Below are 24,709 nucleotides of genomic sequence, written 5' to 3'. Positions count from 1 at the left end.
ACAACTCATCTCATTATCTGTAGCCGCTTTATCCTGTTCTACAGGGTCGCAGGCAAGCTGGAGCCTATCCCAGCTGACTACGGGCGAAAGGCGGGGTACACCCTGGACAAGTCGCCAGGTCATCACAGGGCTGACACATAGACACAGACAACCATCCACACTCACATTCACACCTACGGTCAATTTAGAGTCACCAGTTAACCTAACCTGCATGTCTTTGGACTGTGGGGGAAACCAGAGCACCCGGAGGAAACCCATGCGGACAACATGCAAACTCCACACAGAAAGGCCCTCGCCAGCCACGGGGCTCGAACCCGGACCTTCTTGCTGTGAGGCGGCAGCGCTAACCACTACACCACCGTGCCGCCCGAGTATACAACTAGTATACCACAAGTAAACTTATATACTAATAGTTTACTAGTTCCATACTTCTAGTCCACTCTTTAGTTTACAAAAGCATACTTGATAGTATACTGGAAATATACTGTTGGTTTACTTGTTACACACTTCTAGTCCACTTTTTAGTTTATAAGAATATACTTTATAGCATACTGGAAATATAGTATTAGTTACTGGTTATATACATCTAGTCCACTTTTTAGTTTTGAAGTATACTGCAATTACCCTTCTAGGTATACTATTAGTTTTCTAGCCCAAACCCTTACCTCATGCACACTACCAGTAGACAACTTAAGTGTTTTGTACCTTAAGTTCAGATGTATTTTGGTGATGGCGTATAAAGACAGCCAGTATGATTCAAGTCTATCACAATGTTCTCACCTTTGTTTTCAAATTTGTTGGCAAATAAAATAAGAGAAATGTTTATCTGTCTCTTTGTGGGTTAATAACACTATGTACATAAAAGATAAGTTTAAGTTCCAACACTGTTTACTCTTAAGCTATTCCACCCCAGAGCTGACCACAAACTTATGGTACATGTAGGTTTAAAAGATGTAATTTAAAACATGCTGCCGTATATCACAAAGAAGCCAATATGTGTGAAAAATAAGTATTTTATAGGCTACTATCAAAAGGATAAGCGCAACGACAGGGCAAGTACACTGAAACATATCTCATCTCATTATCTCTAGCCGCTTTATCCTGTTCTACAGGGTCGCAGGCAAGCTGGAGCCTATCCCAGCTGACTACGGGCGAAAGGCGGGGTACACCCTGGACAAGTCGCCAGGTCATCACAGGGCTTAAGCTTAATATACTTAGACTTTTCTATATACTTTTCAGTATAAGCCAAGTATACTTATGTGTAACTTTATTAAGTATATCTCTGATAAGTGGGTGGTATAGTGGTTAGCACTGTTGCCTCACAGCAAGAAGGTCCTGGGTTCGAGCCCCGTGGCTGGCGAGGGCCTTTCTGTGAAGAGTTTGCATGTTCTTTCCTTGTCTGTGTGGGTTTCCTCCGGGTGCTCCAGTTTCCCCCACAGTCCAAAGACATGCAGGTTAGGTTAACTGGTGACTCTAAATTGACCGTAGGTGTGAATGGTTGTCTGTGTCTATGTGTCAGCCCTGTGATGACCTGGCGACTTGTCCAGGGTGTACCTCGCCTTTCGCCCATAGTCAGCTGGGATAGGCTCCAGCTTGCCTGCGACCCTGTAGAACAGGATAAACCGGCTAGAGATAATGAGATGAGACATTCTCTTTGAGTGTGAACATGTAATGCTGCTTTTATTTATTATTCAGCATACAGTGGGGATAAAAGTTTACACTGTGTAAAATAGCAGGTTTTGTGGTGATTGAGGCCAAGGCCCCTGTTGGCCACTAGGCTCGAACCCAGAACCTCCTTGCTATGAGGCAATGGTGCTAACTACTACACGACCCACTGTATAATAATCATACAATTTATTTGTATAGATTTTTAACAACCCTAAGACAGATACTATGAGCAAAAAGAAAGGGGGAAAACCATGTTTCTGGAAGAGCTACTGTAATCAGTTGGGAAGATTATAAACTTGAGACAAGTTTTTAAATTGAGTGTCTGTTTTTCCTCACGTTTATTGTAAAACAATTTCAGTGGCAAAATTGCCTAATTGTACATTCTTATTTCTCATTTTGGACATTCTTATCTTTGTTTATCAGACTCTGTGAAATGATACCTGATGCGAAATAGTGGTGCAATAGTGGAGTGTACCTGCAGAAATGCCCTGTACTCACTGTAGTATTTACTGTATGCATACAAAAAGATAGTCCAGTTTTCTTTCAAAGCTGTCTTCACCCTTATCTCAGCTCTAACGTCATGGAAACGTCTTCGGTTGAGTTGCATCCTGCCTCACTGGAGTCTGAAGTAAGCAAATGAAGTGAGAGCTAACAAATTTGATCATTGATCAGGTAAGCTTATTGTTTTATTGGTTTCAGCGATTTTGCTTCGAGAAATAGTCTGATTGTGTGTAAAAAGAAATGTCAGTAAAAAGAATAAAGAATATATAATGGAAATGTCTAACTTATACAGCCAGTAATGTGATTGCTTTTATGACACAGGAAATATAAAACAGATATAATTTTTTTTTGTATCAGTGTAAAGCTAAATAATGTACTTTATACTGTAGATGAGATACACAATCTAAAGGATACGTTCTTCATTCATTTTATTTGGATGTTCTGCAGAAAATCTGTAGATTATTATTATTATTATTATTATAAATGAATAGCTGATTAATTTAAAATTGTGTTTTGGATGAGACTAAGATTTCACTGAGGATGTGGAGGGATGGAAGTGATGATTAAAAGTCATTTCAATATTTTAGCAAACATTTGAACATTCAAAGAAACATTACTTCAGCATGGACAGTCACTTGACAGGGTTATAGAAAAATGCTGCTTAATTTTATGTCAATTAAATTACACAGGGAATCGGTTTAATTATGAGGGAAAATAGCAGGAAATATGAGACATTTTGTTTTTTAGCAGCACACGTTCATGTGTATAATGTATTAAACTGCCAATATCGATCAGAAAAGGGCAGGAAAAGCTTTATCAAGCAAATTTCAGTTTTACTTGAAATTTTTCAGTTTTTCATAATTACTTGTATTTTGATTGATGGAATCGTTTATGTACAGTATTTATATACAGTATTCCACTATTACTGGAGATTTAATTTGTGTGTGTGTGTAAATGCATTTTTATTCTTGCATGTACAGTAAGTGTATGTGTGTGGGCTTGTGTGTGTGTGTGTGTGTGTGTGTGGGGGGGGGGGGGGGGGGCTTGGTATGTTTATCTCCTTAAAACACCCAAAGCCCTATCTTTCAACAGGACGGTGCAGTGTGGGCAGGGCAACTTTCCGTCCCTCACACATGTATAGATACAAATACAAACATGCTCACAGAAAATAACACAGTAAATCTGCTTCGTACATTCATGTTTAATCCAGTATTTCTGTAATTTTAAAATATTGAGCCATAAAGCTTTGACTCTCATTAAGGTTCGTACATCTTTGTGATTATTAAAAAATAAAAATTAAAAAAAATCCTGATTTTTCTCCAGAATTTCTTCTAGAAACTATATAATTATATCCCAGATAGGGAACCCTAGTATTGATGGGGATAAAGGTCGTTCTCTATAGAGTTATAATTTCTAGATAAACATGCATGATTATATATATACACTACTGTTCAAAAGTTTGGGGTCACCCAGACAATTTTGTGTTTTCCATGAAAAGTCACACTTTTATTTACCACCATAAGTTGTAAAATGAATAGAAAATATAGTCGAGACATTTTTCTGGCCATTTTGAGCATTTAATCGACCCCACAAATGTGATGCTCCAGAACCTCAATCTGCTCAAAGGAAGGTCAGTTTTATAGCTTCTCTAAAGAGCTAAACTGTTTTCAGCTGTGCTAACATGATTGTACAAGGGTTTTCTAATCATCCATTAGCCTTCTGAGGCAATGAGCAAACACATTGTACCATTAGAACACTGGAGTGAGAGTTGCTGGAAATGGGCCTCTATACACCTATGGAGATATTGCACCAAAAACCAGACATTTGCAGCTAGAATAGTCATTTACCACATTAGCAATGTATGGAGTGTATTTCTGATTAGTTTAAAGTGATCTTCATTGAAAAGAACAGTGCTTTTCTTTCAAAAATAAGGACATTTCAAAGTGACCCCAAACTTTTGAACGGTAGTGTGTGTATATATATATATATATATATATATATATATATATACAGTATATATACTGTGTGTGTGTGTGTGTGTGTATATATATATATATATATATATATATATATATATATATATATATACACACAATGATATTTCTTGGACCTGTTCTTTTTCTGTGGCAGAATGATTGTATAACATGCATCTTTAATAGAAAAAAAGAATTTGGTCTGGTCCACAAGTTCAAATTTATTTTGGGTTTTCTGAAATCAACACAAGGTTAAAATTGTACATAAAGGACACCTAATATTTGGTGAAATGTCCCTTAACAAGTTTCACCTTGACTAGACACTTTTGGTAGCCATCTACAAGCTTCTGGCAGAATTCTGGTTGGCTATCTGGTTGGCTATTCTTCTTAGCAGAATTAGTTGCATTCAGGTGAATATGTGTGTTTCCTGAAACAGACCTGACTTAAGCACAGTCCACATATTTTCCATAGGGTTGATGTTAGGACTTGTTTGAAGCTTAATGTTAGATTTAGTGTCATTGACCTGTTGGAACACTCAGTTGTGCCCATGTTTCTGATGGTTTGAGGTTATGCTGAAGAATTCAGAGGTTGGTGCTGAGTTGATATAGTGTTCCCCTGTACCTCTGGTCATTGTGGCCAAACAGCTCAATCTTTGTCTGATCTGACCATAAAGAAGGCTTTTTCTTTGTTCATGTGGTCAGCTGCACACTTTAGTCGAGTTTGAAGGTGTCTGATTTTGGAGCAGCGGCTTCTTTCTTGGATGGCAGCTTCTCAGTACATGGTGATGTAAATCTCACTTCACTATACACAGTGTTCCAGAACTTCCAGTTTATGGCAGGCCTGTACCTTGGTGGTTCCTGACTATCAAAACCAATTCCATCTCAGCTGAGGGTGACAGTTTGGTTCTCCTTCCAGCACAGTGGCTACACCTCCCATTAACTTGTACTTGCATGCAATTGTTTGAACCGATCTTGGAATCTGCAGTTGTTTACAAATGGCTCCAAGAGACATTCATGAGTGTAAATCTAGGATTCTCTTTGTCAGATCTGCACTGAGTTCCTTGGACTTTCCCATTGTACTGTGTGTTTTTCAATCCACTGAGTGCTGTCAAACAAACCCATTTTATGTTGCCAAACAAGCTGCCAGCTGTAGTCAATCATGATGTCTAACAGGAAGTTAAGAGGCCTTGGCAAGTTAAAAGACATTTTGGAGCTATCAGTATCACTGAATTAATAATCTAAGTGGGTATATGCATACTTTTTTTTTACCCTGTTTGTATACAGTAGTGTTTGAAAGTTTGTGAAAACTTTTAAAATTTTTCTATATTTCTGCATAAATATGATGTGTGAACATCTGATGTTTTACAAGTCCTAAAAGTAGATATAGAGAATCCAATTAAAAATTGAGGCAAACAAATCATTTATTTATTGAGGAAAATGATCCAATATTACATATCATTAAGTGGCAAAAGTATGTGAACCTCTAGGAGTAGCAGTTAATTTAAAGGTGAAATTAGAGTCTGGTGTTTTCAATCAATGGGATGACAATCAGGTGTGAGTGGGCATCCTGTTTTATTTAAAGAACAGGGATCTATCAAAGTCTGATCCTCACAACACATTTGTGGAAGTGTATCAGTGCACAAACAAAGAAGATTTCTGAGAATCAGAAAGAGTTATTGATGATCATCAGGCTGGAAAGGTTTACAAAAATTAAAAATCTTTAAAGAGCTTGGATTCCAACAGTCCACAGTTAGACAGATGGAGGAAGTTCAAGACCATTGTTACTCTCTTCAGGAGTGATCAACCAACAAAGATCACTCCAAGAACAAGGACTGTAAGAGTCTGTGAGTTTACAAAGGAACACAGGGTAACTAGTAAGCAACTGAAGGCCTCTCTCACATTGGATAATGTTAATGTTCACAAGTCCACCATCAGGAGAACACTGAACAACAAATGATGTGCATGGCAGGGTTGCAAGGGGAAAACTAGTGCTCTTCAAAAATAATATTGCTGTCCATCTAAAGTTTGTTAAATCTCATGTGGTCAAGTCAGAAGGCTATTGTAAAATATTGTGGATGGAGGAAACTAAAGTAGAACTTTTTGGTTTAAAGGGGAAGACACTGCATCCCAGCATAAGAATCTTATCCCATCTGTGAAACATGATGTGGTAGTATAATAGTTTGGGCCTGTTTTACTGCATCTGGGCCAAGAAAGCTTGCAACCATTGATTGAACAATTAATTTTGAATTATTCCAGTGAATTATAAAGGAAAAAAAAATCAGGACTTCTGTCTGTGAACTGCATCTCAAGAGAAAGTGGTTCATACAAAAAGACAACGACCCAAAACACACAAGTCGTTCTACCAAAGAATGGTTAAAGAAGAATAAAATTAATGTTTTGGAATGGCCAAGTCAAAGTCCTGACCTTAATCCAATCGAAATGTTGGGGAAGGACCTGAAGCAAGCAGTTCATGTGAGGAAATCCACCAACATCCCAGAGTTGAAGCTGTTCTGTACAGAGGAATGGGCTAAAATTCCTCCAAGCCGGTGTGCAGGACTGATCAACAGTTACCAAAATCGTTTAGTTGCAGTTATTGCTGCACAAGGGAGCCACACCAGATACTGAAAGCAAAGGTTCACATACTTTTGCCACTCACAGATATGTAATATTGAATAATTTTCCTCAATAAATAAATGACCAAGTATAATATTTTTGTCTCATTTGTTTAACTGGGTTCTCTTTATCTACTTTTAGGACTTGTGTGAAAATCTGATGATGTTTTAGGTCACATTTATGCAGAAATATACAAAATTCTAAAGGGTTCACAAACTTTCAAGCACCACTATATCTTGGTGGGGGCCAAATGTACCCATAAGAATAGGGATATCTGACAGTTTTGATTGCTTTTTTTCCCCTCCCAAAAATTGCACAAACTAATCCATTGCTGTCGCTCTTTTTTTATGTTTCGTCTCACATTGTTTAGCTCAGGGGTTCTCAAGTTTTTTTCATCTGATGATCTTTAGGTCATATTTATGCAGAAATATAGAAAATTTTAAAGGGTTCACAAACTTTAAAATACCACTGTAATTTTGACTCCGTGTTGGTTTCAGAAAACTCCAAATAATTTTAAACTTGTGCAACAAATTCTTGGTTTTTTTCTATTAAAGATGTATGCTGTACAATCATTCCACCACAGAAGAAGAACAGTTCAAAGAAATCACTGAAAGCCCAATATTGCCATAACATTCATGTCCATGATAACATGAAGTAAAGCTATTAAGATGTGACTGATTTGTAGACTTTTGACTTAAAATCAAGGGGTTTAATAAAAAATATTGCATTAACATCATCTAGGAATTATGACCATCATCTAGGAATTATGACCATCATCTAGGAATTATGACAACCGGTGAATCAGCAACAGGGTCATGGGTGTTGAAGGTTCACTGATTTGCATGGGGCACGAAGACTAGCCCATATGGTACAATCCCACAGAAGAGCTACTGTAGCACAAACTGCTACCTTTGTTTTAGCCAGCATTAACTTTTTCAGCAGTTTGTGGTACAGTAGCTCTTCTGTGGGATTGGACCATATGGGCTAGTCTTCGTGCCCCATGCAAATCAGTGAACCTTCAACACCCATGACCCTGTTGCTGGTTCACTGGTTGTCTTTCCTTAGACCACTTTTGTTCGGTACTAACCACTGCATACCGGGAACACCCCACAAGATGTGCCATTTTGGAGATGCTCAGACCCAGTCATCTAGCCATCACAATTTGGCCCTTGTCAAAATCACTCAGATCCTTACGCTTACCCATTTTTCCTGCTTCCAACACATCAACTTCAAGAACTGACTGTTCTCTTGCTGTCTAATACATCCCACCCCTTGACAGGTGCCACTGTAATGAGATAATCAAATGTTATTCACTTCACTTGTCAGTGGCTTTAATGTTATGGCTGATTGGTGTACACTGTATATAACATTGCTTAGGGGTATCAATAATTTTGGAAAAATTTTTGAGGGGAAACAATAGTAGTTCTAAAGCGAAGTGCTTTTTGTTGTACAACCCCGATTCCAAAAAAGTTGGGACAAAGTACAAATTGTAAATAAAAACGGAATGCAATAATTTACAAATCTCAAAAACTGATATTGTATTCACAGTAGAACATAGACAACATATCAAATGTTGAAAGTGAGACATTTTGAAATTTCATGCCAAATATTGGCTCATTTGAAATTTCATGACAGCAACACATCTCAAAAAAGTTGGGACAGGGGCAATAAGAGGCTGGAAAAGTTAAAGGTACAAAAAAGGAACAGCTGGAGGACCAAATTGCAACTCATTGGGTCAATTGGCAATAGGTCATTAACATGACTGGGTATAAAAAGAGCATCTTGGAGTGGCAGCGGCTCTCAGAAGTAAAGATGGGAAGAGGATCACCAATCCCCCTAATTCTGCGCCGACAAATAGTGGAGCAATATCAGAAAGGAGTTCGACAGTGTAAAATTGCAAAGAGTTTGAACATATGATCTACAGTGCATAATATCATCAAAAGATTCAGAGAATCTGGAAGAATCTCTGTGCATAAGGGTCAAGGCTGGAAAACCATACTGGGTGCCCGTGATCTTCGGGCCCTTAGACGGCACTGCAGCACATACAGGCATGCTTCTGTATTGGGAATCACAAAATGGGCTCAGGAATATTTCCAGAGAACATTATCTGTGAACACAATTCACCGTGCCATCCGCCGTTGCCAGCTAAAACTCTATAGTTCAAAGAAGAAGCCGTATCTAAACATGATCCAGAAGCGCAGACGTCTTCTCTGGGCCAAGGCTCATTTAAAATGGAGTGTGGCAAAGTGGAAAACTGTTCTGTGGTCAGACGAATCAAAATTTGAAGTTCTTTATGGAAATCAGGGACGCCATGTCATTCGGACTAAAGAGGAGAAGGACGACCCAAGTTGTTATCAGCACTCAGTTCAGAAGCCTGCATCTCTGATGGTATGGGGTTGCATTAGTGCGTGTGGCATGGGCAGCTTACACATCTGGAAAGACACCATCAATGCTGAAAGGTATATCCAGGTTCTAGAGCAACATATGCTCCCATCCAGACGACGTCTCTTTCAGGGAAGACCTTGCATTTTCCAACATGACAATGCCAAACCACATACTGCATCAATTACAGCATCATGGCTGCGTAGAAGAAGGGTCCGGGTACTGAACTGGCCAGCCTGCAGTCCAGATCTTTCACCCATAGAAAACATTTGGCACATCATAAAACGGAAGATACGACAAAAAAGACCTAAGACAGTTGAGCAACTAGAATCCTACATTAGACAAGAATGGGTTAACATTCCTATCCCTAAACTTGAGCAACTTGTCTCCTCAGTCCCCAGACGTTTACAGACTGTTGTAAAGAGAAAAGGGGATGTCTCACAGTGGTAAACATGGCCTTGTCCCAACTTTTTTGAGATATGTTGTTGTCATGAAATTTAAAATCACCTATTTTTTCTCTTTAAATGATACATTTTCTCAGTTTAAACATTTGATATGTCATCTATGTTCTATTCTGAATAAAATATGGAATTTTGAAACGTCCACATCATTGCATTCCGTTTTTATTTACAATTTGTACTTTGTCCCAACTTTTTTGGAATCGGGGTTGCAACATCTCATCTCATCTCATCTCATCTCATTATCTCTAGCCGCTTTATCCTGTTCTACAGGGTCGCAGGCAAGCTGGAGCCTATCCCAGCTGACTACGGGCGAAAGGCGGGGTACACCCTGGACAAGTCGCCAGGTCATCACAGGGCTGACACATAGACACAGACAACCATTCACACTCACATTCACACCTACGGTCAATTTAGAGTCACCAGTTAACCTAACCTGCATGTCTTTGGACTGTGGGGGAAACCGGAGCACCCGGAGGAAACCCACACGGACACAGGGAGAACATGCAAACTCCGCACAGAAAGGTCCTCGCCGGCCTTGAACCCAGGACCTTCTTGCTGTGAGGCGACAGCGCTAACCACTACACCACCGTGCCGCCCGGGTTGCAACATATGTCAATAATTTCTACAATAATTTTGCTCCATTTTACAAAGGGTGTCAGTAATTCTGGGGGTATAATTTAAATGGTACAGTGTTCACTAGAATCAGAAATGTAACAGAAACTATACGGAAATATATTACATGTACAAGTCTTTTTTTTAATCCTAAGTGAAATTTCACTGTAAAATGTTTCATTTAGTTGCATGTACATAACATTTTTATAATTGCTGACCTTTTGCAGTATGGCAATTGATTTAATTTATGCTTATAATAATCTTTGTTGAAGGAGAGTAAAGATGACGACGTTTCGTTGCCGAGTTATACTTTTGGACGACACTATCATTGAGCGGGACCTGGAGGTTAGTTCCCAGTCCCAATATTTACCTCCCAATATTTCTATCAACTTACAAAAATCTCCAATTATGAGAGAATTTCTTTTTGTGTTTATAGAAAAAAGCAGTGGGCCAGGTTCTGTTTGATATCGTCTGTGAGTATCTCGACCTGCTGGAGAAGGACTACTTTGGTTTGGCATTATGGGATTCATCCAACTGTAAGGTGAATGATTTCACTCTAGATAGTATGACATGTATGTTAGAGTGTATAACATTTAATTACATAAACAGGTCCAATTATGGCTCTATGATAATTAAAGTCAAGCCATATTTATTGCTTAAATAATACATTTCTTACTTTATTTTCCTTTTTCAGGTGTGGCTGGACTTTTCTAAACGGGTTCACAAGCAGATCATAGGTGCGTAAAGTTGTTCTGCACTGTGGTGTTTCGAGCATATCAGATCTGCATGTTTGTGTGCAGTTATGCTTATGTTCACTGCTGATTGTGATTTTAGGTCATGATGCTACATTTACATTCAGTGTCAAATTTTACCCACCTGACCCTTCTGTATTGGCTGAGGACATCACAAGGTAGACTCTATCTCTCTCTTACTCTATTGCTCGCTCCTTCTATTGACATAGGTACACTATATGGCCAAAAGGTTGTGGAGACATGACCATCACATTCATGTGTGCTTTTTGAGCATCCTGTTCCAGATTTTTGTCCCCCACTTTACTGTTATAACCTGTTTTATTCTATCCACATTCACTGGATATGAGCAATCACATGCTCCGATTGGCTACGCTACTACTAGGCTATCAGCTCATATACGGTGAGTAAAGAAAAACAAAATGGCGGAGCGTGTTGCTGAATCAACCGAGGACGAAATAAAAATGATACGAAAACAAAAAACCCCAAAATAAAAAAGCAACAAAATATGGAATAAAAGTGTTTGATGGTAAGAATGTATCTTTTTTATTTTTCAAGAATTATTATTATAGCATTTTTCACAAATTGCTACTGTCATTTCACCGGTTTGTTTACATTCTAAGCGAAAATGATTTGGTCGGACGTTTTATATAAAGTTTTTATTTATCAAATTTTCAAAAAATAAAAATGCTCCGTTTCTCAAAATCCAGTGAATGTGGATAGAATAAAACAATTATTCCACTCGATCTCGTTGTACATGGCTTATCACCTCATGTACGACTCAATTTCATGGAATAACTGTTAAATAGTCTCTCCTTCCCCCTTTACTGTTATAACCTTCAGTCTTCTGAGAAGGTTTTCCACTAGGATTTGGAGTGTGTGTGTGTTAGGGATTTACTAATTCAGCCAGAAGAGCATTAGTGAGGGAGGGGAGGGAAGGCCTGGGGCTCAGTCAGTGTTCCAGTTCATCCCAAATGTGTTCAGTGGGGTTAAGGTCAGGGCTGTGTGCAGGCCAATCGAGTTCTTCCACTCTAACCATGAAGACATGAAGACCATGTTTTCATGTACCTTGCTTTGTGCACAGAGATATTGTCGTACTAGAATAGGTTTGGGGCCCCTTAGTTGCAGTGAAGGGAAATGTTAATGCTACAGCCATACAAAGACATCCTATACAATTGTGTGCCTCCAGCTTTGTGGCAACAGTGTTGGGAAGAACCACACATGGCTATGATATTCAGTTGCCCATAGGGTCATTCCGTGTGAAATCATCAGATTTTCCAAAATCTTCCCGGGTCACCAACTCGGAGTCTCATGTTTTTTTTTTTACAAGTACCCACACATGATATACGGTACATGTACATGTGTATATATAATACATACATAGGTATAGAACTATATATATATTGATCAGTGCTTTGGATATGGATTTGAAGCTGAAGAATTTTAAGTACTGTCAAGTACTGTTAAAAACTTTGTATTTCTGCTGTTTTTTTGTAATTATACAAAGTAAATCTGATGATGGTTATTAATGTTTATTTTATGCTAATTGTACAATAAAAACCCTTTCTTTTTACCAGGCATATTGTTTCTATAATATCAATTGAATATTGCGATGATGACTGAATTGCTAAATTTATGATGCCATGAAAGAAAAAATAAGCTCAGTAATCTGTCTTTCAAAGTTGAGCCATTATTTTGGGGTGTCAAATATTGTAAATACCAAATTTGAGCTTTATGCTTCCATTCAGAGCTGATATATTGCTTTCTGAATATGCAAATACAGGTTCAAAATTGGTTTGCGTCATGTTATGGTACCCTACTTTGCAAATTTGTTTCACTATGAAGGCATTTGAGCTAGATAAAAAAAATTTTGACATAAAGTTGGTATATCAATATGCTCTCCACAAAAAAAAATATGAAGTGGCTGAGCACTTGCCCACATGGTCAAATCATAAAGAGACTGGAGGCCTATTTTTGACATTCTACGATCATGTTCGATTTTCAAGAGTCAATAATTCAAAAACCCTTCAAGTTATGACCACAATGTTTTACACACATATAACTAGTACCCCGGATATGTGTATTCTACAATATGAAGATTATCCATTGAATCCCTTCTTTAGTACAGCTCTTTGAAATTTTGTAATTTTTTGCGAGAATGGACAAACTGCCATTTTTGTGATGCTACAGAATGAAAAATTAGCTCTGTATCCCATTTTTGAAATTTACTACTGTATCTGGGGTGCCCAAATAGGGTGTATTCCAAATTTGAGCTTTATATCTGCATTTTTAGCTGAGATAATGCTTTTTAAAAATGAAAAAAAGCTCAAAATGCATTCGCAAGTGTAAAATAGGATTGTGGGTACCCTGATTAAAAAAATTATATCTAAAAAACTACTTGGAATTAAGCAGAAATATTTTTGCATGTGTTCATCAGACATATGTGGGTACTTGCAAAAAAAAAAAATGAGAATCCAAGTCGGTGACCTGGGAGGCACCTGATGATTTCACACGGAATGACCCCATATACATTTGACCATATAGTGTAATGATATGCATAGACCCACTCGTCTCGTCTCGTCTTCTTCCGCTTATCCAGGACCGGGTCGCGGAGGCAGCAGTCTAAGCATGGAAGCCCAAACTTCCCTTTCCCCAGACACCTCGGCCAGCTCCTCGGGAAGAACACCGAGGCGTTCCCAGGCCAGCCGAGAGACATAGTCCCTCCAGCGTGTCCTGGGTCTTCCCCGGGGCCTCCTCCCGGGGGGACATGCCTGGAACACCTCCCCAGGGAGGCGTCCAGGAGGCATCCGAAAAAGATGCCCGAGCCACCTCAGCTGGTTCCTCTCGATGTGGAGGAGCAGCGGCTCTACTCCGAGCTCCTCCCGAGTGACTGTGCTTCTCACCCTATCTCTAAGGGAGCGCCCAGCCACCCTGCGAAGGAAACTCATTTCAGCCGCTTGTATCCGTGATCTTGTTCTTTCTGTCATTACCCAAAGCTCATGACCATAGGTGAGAGTCGGAACGTAGATCGACCGGTAAATTGAGAGCTTCGCCTTTTGGCTCAGCTCCTTCTTCACCACGACGGACCGGTAAAGCGACCGCATCACTGCGGAGGCTGCACCAATCCGCCTGTCGATCTCACGCTCCATCCTTCCCTCACTCGTGAACAAGATCCCGAGATACTTAAACTCCTCCACTTGAGGCAGGACTTCTCCACCAACCTGGAGAGGGCAAGCCACCCTTTTCCGGTCGAGAACCATGGCCTCGGACTTGGAGGTGCTGATTCTCATCCCAGCCGCTTCACACTCGACTGCAAACCGCCCCAGTGCATGCTGAAGGTCCTGGTTTGAAGAAGCCAACAGGACAACATCATCCGCAAAAAGCAGAGATGAAATCCTGTGGTTCCCAAACAGGATTCCTTCCGGCCCCTGGCTGCGCCTAGAAATTCTGTCCATAAAAATTATGAACAGAACCGGTGACAAAGGGCAGCCCTGACGGAGTCCAACATGCACTGGGAACAGGTCTGACTTACTGCCGGCAATGCGAACCAGACTCCTGCTCCGTTCGTACAGGGACCGGACAGCCCTTAGCAAAGAGCCCCGAACCCCATACTCCCGAAGCACCCCCCACAGAATACCACGGGGGACACGGTCGAATGCCTTCTCCAGATCCACAAAGCACATGTGGACTGGTTGGGCAAACTCCCATGAACCCTCGAGCACCCTATGAAGGGTATAGAGCTGGTCCAGTGTTCCGCGACCAGGACGAAAACCGCATTGTTCCTCCTGGATCCGAGGTTCGACTATTGGTCGAATTCTCCTCTCCAGTACCCTGGAGTAAACTTTCCCTGGGAGGCTGAGAAGTGTGATTCCCCTATAATTGGAGCACACTCTCCGGTCCCCTTTCTTAAAAAGAGGGACCACCACCCCAGTCTGCCACTCCAGAGGCACTGTCCCCGACCGCCACGCGATGTTGCAGAGGCGTGTCAACCAAGACAGCCCCACAACATCCAGAGACTTGAGATACTCAGGGCGGATCTCATCCACCCCCGGTGCCTTGCCACCGAGGAGCTTGCAAACCACCTCAGTGACTTCGGCTTGGGTAATGGACGAGTCCACCTCTGAGTCATCAGCCTCAGTCTCCTCAGTGGAAGACATGACGGTGGGATTGAGGAGATCCTCAAAGTATTCCTTCCACCGCCCGACAATGTCCCCAGTCGAGGTCAACAGCTCCCCACCCGCACTGTAAACAGTGTTGGCAGAGTACTGCTTCCCCCTCCTGAGGTGCCGGACGGTTTGCCAGGATTTCTTCGAGGCCGACCGATAGTCCTTCTCCATGGCCTCCCCGAACTCCTCCCAGTTCCGAGTTTTTGCCTCCGCAACTGCCCGAGCTGCAGCACGCCTGGCCTGCCGATACCCGTCGGCTGCCTCAGGAGTCCCGGAGGTCAACATGGCCCGATAGGACTCCTTCTTCAGCTTGACGGCATCCCTTACTTCCGGTGTCCACCACTGGGTTCGGGGATTGCCGCCACGACAGGCACCGGAGACCTTGCGGCCACAGCTCCGAACAGCTGCATCCACAATGGAGGTAGAGAACATGGTCCACTCAGACTCAATGTCCCCCGCCTCCCTCGGAAGCTGGGAAAAGCTCTCCCGGAGGTGGGAGTTAAAGACCTCCCCAACAGAGTGCTCGGCCAGACGTTCCCAGCAGACCCTCACCATACGTTTGGGCCTGCCAGGTCTGTCCAGCTTCCTCCTCCGCCAGCGGATCCAACTCACCACCAGGTGGTGATCAGTTGACAACTCAGCCCCTCTCTTCACCCGAGTGTCCAAGACATAGGGTCGGAGATCAGATGACACGACTACAAAGTCGATCATCGACCTCCGACCTAAGGTGTCCTGGTGCCACGTGCACTTATGGACACCCCTATGCTCGAACATGGTGTTCGTTATGGACAAACTGTGACTAGCACAGAAGTCCAATAACAAAACACCACTCGGGTTCAGATCGGGGAGGCCGTTCCTCCCAACCACGCCCCTCCAGGTGTCACTGTCATCGCCCACGTGAGCATTGAAGTCCCCCAGTAGCACAATGGAGTCCCTAGTCTGAGCACCCCTCAGTACCTCTCCCAGGGACTCCAAGAAGGCCGGATACTCTATAGTGCTATTTGGCCCGTAGGCACAAACAACAGCAAGAGCCCTCTCCCCAATCCGAAGGCGCAGAGAGGCGACCCTCTCGTTCACTGGGGTAAACTCCAACACATGGCGGCTGAGCTGGGGAGCTATAAGGAAGCCCACACCAGCCCGCCGCCGCTCACCACGGGCGACTCCAGAGAAGTGGAAAGTCCAGCCCCTCTCGAGGAGCTGGGTTCCAGAGCCCAAGCTGTGCGTGGAGGTAAGCCCGACTATCTCTAGCCGGTACCTCTCAACCTCCTGCACAAGCTCAGGCTCCTTCCCCCCCAGCGAAGTGACATTCCATGTCCCAACAGCCAGCCGCTGTGTCCGGGGATCAGGTCGTCGAGGCCCCTGCCTTCGACTGCCACCCAATCCACACTGCACCAAACCCCTACTGCTACCTCTGTGGGTGGTGAACCCACAGGAGGTCGGGCCCACGTCACCTCTTCGGGCTGAGCCCGGCCGGGCCCCATGAGCAAAGGCCCGGCCACCAAGCGCTCGCATACGAGCCCCAACCCCGGGCCTGGCTCCAGGGTGGGGCCCCGGCTGCGTCCTACCGGGCGACGTCACGGTCCTGGATTTTTTCTCCATAGGGGTTTTTTGGTGAACTGCTCTTGGTCTGGCCTGTCACCTAGGACCTGTCTGCCTTGGGAAACCCTAACAGGGGCATAATGCCCCCGACAACATAGCTCCTAGGATCATTCAAGCACACAAACCCCTCCACCACAATAAGGTGGCAGTTCTAGGAGGGGCATAGACCCACCCCTAACCTTAATCTTAGCCTCATTAACCAATAAATCTTTTGGCTCTTTTAGTTTGTGCAGTTTTTGGGAGGGGAAAAAAGCAATCAAAACTGTCAGATATCCCTATTCTTATGGGTACATTTGGTCCCCGCCAAGATACAGTGGTGCTTGAAAGTTTGTGAACCCTTTAGAATTTTCTATATTTCTGCATAAATATGACCTAAAACATCATCAGATTTTCACACAAGTCCTAAAAGTAGATAAAGAGAACCCAGTTAAACAAATGAGACAAAAATATTATACTTGGTCATTTATTTATTGAGGAAAATGATCCAATATTACATATCTGTGAGTGGCAAAAGTATATGAACCTTTGCTTTCAGTATCTGGTGTGACCCCCTTGTGCAGCAATAACTGCAACTAAATGTTTTTGGTAACTGTTGATCAGTCCTGCACACCGGCTTGGAGGAATTTTAGCCCATTCCTCCGTACAGAACAGCTTCAACTCTGGGATGTTGGTGGGTTTCCTCACATGAACTGCTCGCTTCAGGTCCTTCCACAACATTTCGATTGGATTAAGGTCAGGACTTTGACTTGGCCATTCCAAAACATTAACTTTATTCTTCTTTAACCATTCTTTGGTAGAACGACTTGTGTGCTTAGGGTCGTTGTCTTGCTGCATGACCCACCTTCTCTTGAGATACAGTTCATGGACAGATATCCTGACATTTTCCATTAGAAAGAAAGAAAGAAAGAAAGAAAGAAAGAAAGAAAGAAAGAAAGCACAACTTTATTCATCACACACTTGTGAAATTCCTCTCTGCATTGAACCCATCTGAAGCAGTGAACACACACATGCACACACATGTGAGCAATGAGCACACACACATACCCAGAGCAGTGGGCAGCCATGCTAACAGCACCCGGGGAGCAGTTGGGAGGTAGGTGCCTCGCTCAAGGGCACCTCAGCCCAAGGCCGTCCCATATTAACTTAACCATATGTCTTTGAATTTAGAATTCGCTGTTATTCAGAATTCATTGTTCCATCAACGATGGCAAGCCATCCTGGCCCAGATGCAGCAAAACAGGCCCAAACCATGATACTACCACCACCATGTTTCACAGATGGGATAAGGTTCTTATGCTGGAATGCAGTGTTTTCCTTTTTCCAAACATAATGCTTCTCATTTAAACCAAATAGTTCTATTTTGGTCTCATCCGTCCACAAAACATTTTTCTAATAGCCTTCTGGCTTGTCCACATGATCTTTAGCAAACTGCAGATGAGCAGCAATGTTCTTTTTGGAGAGCAGTGGCTTTCTCCTTGCAACCCTGAGCATCAACAATGCTTTTTCTGAGGTCCTCAGAAATCTCCTTTGTTCGTGCCATGATACACTTCCACAAACATGTGTTGTGAAGATCAGACTTTGATAGATCCCTGTTCTTTAAATAAAACAGGGTGCCCACTCACACCTGATTGTCGTCCCATTGATTGAAAACACCTGACTCTAATTTCACCTTCAAATTAACTGCTAATCCTAGAGGTTCACATACTTTTGCCACTCACAGATATGTAATATTGGATCATTTTCCTCAATAAATAAATGACCAAGTATAATATTTTTGTCTCATTTGTTTAACTGGGTTCTCTTTATCTACGTTTAGGACTTGTGTGAAAATCTGATGATGTTTTAGGTCATATTTATGCAGAAATATAGAAAATTCTAAAAGGTTCCCAAACTTTCAAGCACCACTGTATAATAACCTGCCCACACATGGGTACACTTAACACCATTAGCTTTTCCATTGCCTCACAGTGGGGTCCCAAAGTTTGAAACGACACTGAAAATCTGGGATTTTGTTTTCATTTAAAATTGGGGGGGAAAATAGAAGGGTTTTTTTTTTTAATTTTGAAAAAAAAATTTAAGCAAAGAAAGTAAATGTTGAATATCTTGAATATTTAATATTTAATCTGCACTTTCTAGGGCCCTATTTAAAAGTAAGCAAATGTGATATTTACCATGTGAACTGTTTTGTATAAAAGGCCAGATTTTCCTCATGCTTATCATCTGTTCTGCTGAAGCATGTGTTCAGATGACACTTCAATGGATTTGATCTAAAATGGATCATAAGGTTCTGCACAAACTTGTGGAGTCCATGCCAGCTCGAGTGCACACTCTCATTAGAGCAAAGTGGACAGAGTAATGCAGTATTACCTTAAAACTCTGAAATCCATGCAACGATTTCAGAGAATCTACTTTTCGCTCAAGTTGTTCAAGTAAATGATATCATCGGGAATGGAAATCGTTGTATTAAATTACAAAATAATGGAAAATAGGAGCATTTTCACTAGTAGTCTCAGACTTTTGGACCCCACTGTACATATTACAGCATTTAAACTCTAAATATCACCCATCCTAAACTGAAATGTACCAACCAATAAAGTCTGTTTTGTCTCATTTATTTTAAAAAAGCTGCCTTTTCTGTCCAGTAAAAAAGAAAATAAATACCAGTAAAACACATTTACAGTGTCAAAATGTCTGTTGTATAATTCTCTGAATATTTGGCTCCCGTATAGAGAGAGAAACTATAAACACATCAACACTCATCAAGCTTCAGGAAAAGTTGTTCAGGCTGTTTCAACATGTTTCAGTTCCTGAGAATGTTTGCACGTTGTTATAGTGTGTATAAGCAATGTGCTCAATTTATTTATTAATTTTACATTGTCCTTTTTTCCTCAGATACTTACTGTGTCTTCAGCTAAGGAAAGACATCCTGACCGACCGTCTGCCCTGTCCGTCTGACATGTTGGCAGTTTTGGGATCATACGTGATCCAGTCAGAATTTGGGGATTATAACCCTGAACTACATGGGAAAGAGTTCTTCAGTAGCATTCCCCTTGGGCCCAGTCAGACTCCAGAGCTGGAAGAGAAAGTGACAGAGCTGCATCGTACACTCAAGTATTTGCGTTATCCACAAACATACCAATTAGAATATAAAATGTACGGTATATAGTACTGTGCAATAGTCTTAGGCACATGTAAAGAAATGCTGTAGACCAAAAATGGCTTAAAAATAATGAACCGAAATGTTTCAGCGTTAAAAGAAAATACTATAAACAGCAGTAAGCCATAATAAATGAAACAAAGTCAATATGTGGTGTGAGATGACCCTTTGCTTTTTTAAAAAAAATAGTAGTCTCAGGTACAATGAGTGCAGGTTTATAAGGAAATGAGCTGTAGGTTTTATTGAGCATCTTTCAGAACCAGCCACAGTTCTTCTGGACACTTTGGCTGTCACACTCGCTTCTTAATTTTGCACCAAAACCCAGTAACCTTCATTATGTTTTCTTTTTTAATCTGAAAAGTGCTCTCTTACATAATATGCTGCTCAGAGACAACCTTGGGCGGCACGGTGGTGTAGTGGTTAGCGCTGTCGCCTCACAGCAAGAAGGTCCTGGGTTCGAGCCCCATGGCTGGCGAGGGCCTTTCTGTGTGGAGTTTGCATGTTCTCCCCGTGTCCACTTGGGTTTCCTCCGGGTGCTCCGGTTTCCCCCACAGTCCAAAGACATACAGGTTAGGTTAACTGGTGACTCTAAATTGACCGTAGGTGTGAATGTGAGTGTGAATGGTTGTCTGTGTCTATGTGTCAGCCCTGTGATGACCTGGCAACTTGTCCAGGGTGTACCCCGCCTTTCGCCCATAGTCAGCTGGGATAGGCTCCAGCTTGCCTGCGACCCTGTAGAAGGATAAAGCGGCTAGAGGTAATGAGATGAGATACAACCTTTTTTTTCTGTAACGTTTAATTTTATGCTGGAAAACGAACGTTTGGACTCTAAAATGTTTTTGTACTGAAGTCATAAAACAGAAATCTATAACTAACAAAGTTTGTATGAAAAAATAGGGTGCTTAAGACTTTTGCACAGTACTGGATATTAAAAAAAAAGGATATAGTATGAAGAAAATGACAAAGACACACAAATCAATTTTGTGTATGTGTCAACGCAGATCCATGAGTCCTGCTCAAGCAGATCGGCTTTTCCTGCAGAATGTCAGGACGCTCGACCTGTACGGAGTACACCTGCATCCTGCTAAGGTAGCATGAGGAAATTTGTTTACTCATACTGGAATAAGTTCCCCACTGTGTTTCTTTGTGTAAATATATTATATGTAAATGTATTATTCGATTTGTTTGTGCTTATCGGGCTGTGTGTATAGGATGCCAGTGGAGGAGATGTGATGCTGGGGGTATGTGCTGATGGATTTGTGGTGTATGAGGATGAAGATGAGGAAAAGAAACATATTTTCATATGGCCTAGAGTTCTGAATATGTCTTTCAGACACAGCAACTTCCATGCCAGGATTTCCAACTTGGAGGTACTCAAGCAAGTGTATCACGCTCGTAAAATGCTGGCTCAAGAAGGAAACTCTTCTGGAGCATGATGTGATTACAAAAAAATAAATATTATTTCTTTACATAGTGTTTGGGAAACTCAAACACACCTGGCTAATAGCATGACTTTCCAAAGACACTTGAGGAACAAGTGTATTTATTTAGCAGTATATACTCGAGTATAAGATTGATGATGATGATGATGATGATGATGGGGGAAACCCGGAGAATTAGAGTTTACCAATCTACACTAAGTAACTTTAAAAACGCACATTGATAAAACTTGCTGAATTCGTGCTGAGTTTATCTCAAGAAGAAAAGAAATATATCACAATGGAAAAATAACTTCGTTCCGCCCGAATAAGTTCCAAATCTGTGCTCAAATCAGAATTTAAGGGAGTTGTACTCAATAACGTACAATATGACTCGGGTAGTCAATGACATGGACAGGCTTTAATTTTCAAACAAATTTTGCATACACTGTACACACACAATCTTGCCTATAAATACCCGGGGGAAATGATGGGAAAATTGTCATTATTGAAGATGCCACGCCTAAGCCAAAATCAACATGAACAGGCCATCGGGATGTTGCGTGCCGGAAGTACACAGACAGAGGTCGCCCGGCACTTCGGTGTTCATCATTCGACCATTTCCCGTTTGAGTCAGCGTTACAGACAGACAGGGAGCACCAGGGATCGTCCACGCCCTGGTCAGCCTCGAGTCACGACGCCAGTTCAGGATCAGCACATCAGGCTAGCTCACCTCCATGACAGATTCCTGACACCCTCAGTCACTGCTGCTGAGACCCCTGGACGACACAGACCCAGAATCTCCAGCATGACAGTCCGAACATGGACCAACTGTCACTTTGAATTTTTTTATTGTGAATTAATTCTTGAGTTTGACAATAAATGTCCTTTATCGATGTTTCAAGATGTGTGTGCATTACATACAATATCATAAATTTCAAATATATGCATGGATCTAAAGTGATATCGTGTTGAATTCCATTGTGCGTTTTTAAAGTTACTTAGTATATTTCACTCATGATAATTTAGTAGACATTTATCTTGTATATGAAATGGTGAATACTTAAGTGATTCTCTTTGGATCCAAATCAGGATGCGTCTGAAAATACCTTCAAATTCAGTCTGCCCAGCTACCGTGCCTGCAAATGCCTGTGGAAAAATGCTCTGGAGCATCATGCCTTCTTCAGGTAGCAATTTTATATCTGGTTTTATTCTATCCACATTCACTGGATATGAGCAAATGCACTCTGATTGGCTACTCTACTACTAGGCTATCAGCTCATATACCGTGAGTAGAGAAAAACAAAATGGTGGAGCGTGTTGCTGAACCAACCGAGGATGAAATAAAAACTCTACTCGAAAACAAACCCCCCAAAATTATCAAGTATTTAAAAGAAACAGAAGTAGCTGAAAGAATATAGTTTTATTTCCCCAATATCACCTGTTCCACACTCCAGCCCAGTTGGTGGCGGTAATGCACCTTTAAGTTGGTTTGCCAACCACCAAAAAACCCTAAAGAAGAAGAAAAAAGAAGAAACCCTCCCCCCCCCCCCCAAAAAAAAAAAAAACCCAACAAAATATGATAAAGTATTTAATGGTCAGAACATGTTTTTTTATTTTTCAAAAATTATTATTATAGCATTTTTCAGTCATTGCTACTGTCATTTTGCCGGTTTGTTTACATTCTAAATGGAAATGATTTTGTTGGACATTTTGTATAAAGTTTTTATTTATTGAATTTGCAAAAATTAAAAATAAAAATGCTCCATTTCTCAAAATCCAGTGAATGCGGATATAATAAAACAGTTATTCCACTCAATCTCGTCGTACATGGCTTATAGCCAACTCAGCGTTATGCACCTCATCAGCTATCGGCTCATGTATGACTCGATTTCATGTAATAATTGTTAAATATACAGTTATACACAGCCATAAGTGTCATAATATGGAGTAGTCCTCAAAGGAACCCTAATTACAACATAGTAAGTAATTTATCTTAATCAAGCTTCTGCTGCAGTTGAAATGACAGAAACCATGAAGTACTACACCCTTATAGACATGTAAATCAATATTTAACAATATTTAATTATCATTCATATCTTAGGGACCTAGACAAGGCCCCAGAGGGGCTGCTACACTTGGATAATAGGTTTCGTTTCCGTGGGCTCACTCATGCAGAATCTCGAGAGGCAAGCTCTACCATCAATCGACCAGCTCCACGCTTCTCACGATCAGCTATCAAGAGAAAAGGTGAGTGTTTGTCTGTCTGTGTTTGTAGGGACCTGTCATAATGAAGTGTATTCAGAGTTGAGTTAAGGGTGAGCATTGAAATTTAATACTGAAATTGCAAACTGAATCCTTTTTGGGCTTAAAGGCAAGTACTTGTTTGAAAAGGCATAGGTCTAGATGTTACTGAGAAATGCTGCCTTGGATGTTCTGTTCAAGAAAACCTCTGGCAACCACAAAGGCCTGAACTACATGTACTGTAGGTGATTTGCATAATCTGAGTGGTACATCCAGAATATCAACTTAAGGTGCTTAACCCACCTCTGAATATGCATAAATTTCTCTGCATAAGTATCCCTGTGTAACACTGCACAAAATACCCCAGAATCCAGAGATGGTTTTGCCAAGATATTTCAAATTCATTTACTCACTTCTTCCAGCCATGTGGACCCTATTGATCCATATTAATTGGAGCATAGTTTTACACCAGATGCCCTTCCTGCCACAACCCTCCCATTTCCGGGCTTGGGAAACAACCATTCACACCTATGGACCATTTAGAGTAGCCAGTTAGCCTAATTTCCGGAGCACCCAGAGGAAACCTGCGCAGACACTGGGAGAACATGCAAACTCCACACAGAAAGGCCCCTGTCAGCCACTGGGCTTGAACCCAGAACCTTCTTGCTGTAAGGTGACAGTGCGAACCACAACACCACCATGTCGCCTGTAGATATTTCAAACTGTGACCCATATATGATGAAATCAGGGCTGCCAACTTTTCGAAATTCCTTGGAGTGAGATTTTTTTTGGGGGGGGGGTCGACGGCAAAATTTTTCCGCACACCATGCAGTAAGTGGGAATTTTGTATTCAGTTTGATATTCACTTGTCCCCCTGCATTCTGGTGTTTTGTTTGTGGGTCGTCCAGCTGGAGATGGACAATGGGGGCGGGGGGGGGGGGGGGGGGGGGGTGAGATTTTGGATTTAGTAGATGTTCCTGCATTCTGGTGGATTTTTGGAGTGGCCTGCTGTGCCATACCTACATTCTTACACACCCTGACTTGCCAGGCCTTCAGCTTGTGGCCAACAAAAGCACCAAGTTTTGGCTTAAAAGCCCCCACACTAGAAAACTACAGATGACTGCCAATGTTCCTGTAGCCCTATAGACCTGTGTTTCAGATTTAAAG

The 24,709-nt window shown here is 41.5% G+C and overlaps 1 protein-coding gene across 4 annotated transcripts in view; it reads left to right on the top strand.

Moving 5' to 3' along the window:
- Nucleotides 1–2,258: 2,258 nt before the first annotated feature.
- epb41b (erythrocyte membrane protein band 4.1b) overlaps nt 2,259–24,709 on the top strand; it is a 68,459-nt gene continuing 46,008 nt past the window's right edge. For all 4 annotated transcript variants that reach the window (XM_060900155.1, XM_060900154.1, XM_060900153.1 and 1 more), the window contains exons 1-10: nt 2,259–2,340; nt 10,482–10,554; nt 10,646–10,750; nt 10,904–10,946; nt 11,044–11,119; nt 19,616–19,834; nt 20,882–20,969; nt 21,092–21,250; nt 22,391–22,485; nt 23,403–23,548. In XM_060900155.1, coding sequence (XP_060756138.1) covers nt 10,492–10,554; nt 10,646–10,750; nt 10,904–10,946; nt 11,044–11,119; nt 19,616–19,834; nt 20,882–20,969; nt 21,092–21,250; nt 22,391–22,485; nt 23,403–23,548 — 994 coding nt within the window. In that variant the 5' untranslated portion in view covers nt 2,259–2,340; nt 10,482–10,491. The remainder of the gene's footprint in view (nt 2,341–10,481; nt 10,555–10,645; nt 10,751–10,903; nt 10,947–11,043; nt 11,120–19,615; nt 19,835–20,881; nt 20,970–21,091; nt 21,251–22,390; nt 22,486–23,402; nt 23,549–24,709) is intronic.

This window comes from Neoarius graeffei, chromosome 19 (assembly GCF_027579695.1).
Source record: "Neoarius graeffei isolate fNeoGra1 chromosome 19, fNeoGra1.pri, whole genome shotgun sequence".
NCBI lineage: Eukaryota > Metazoa > Chordata > Actinopteri > Siluriformes > Ariidae > Neoarius > Neoarius graeffei.
Note: the sequence above shows the minus strand (reverse complement) of the source record. Positions and strands in the feature narration are given on the sequence as shown.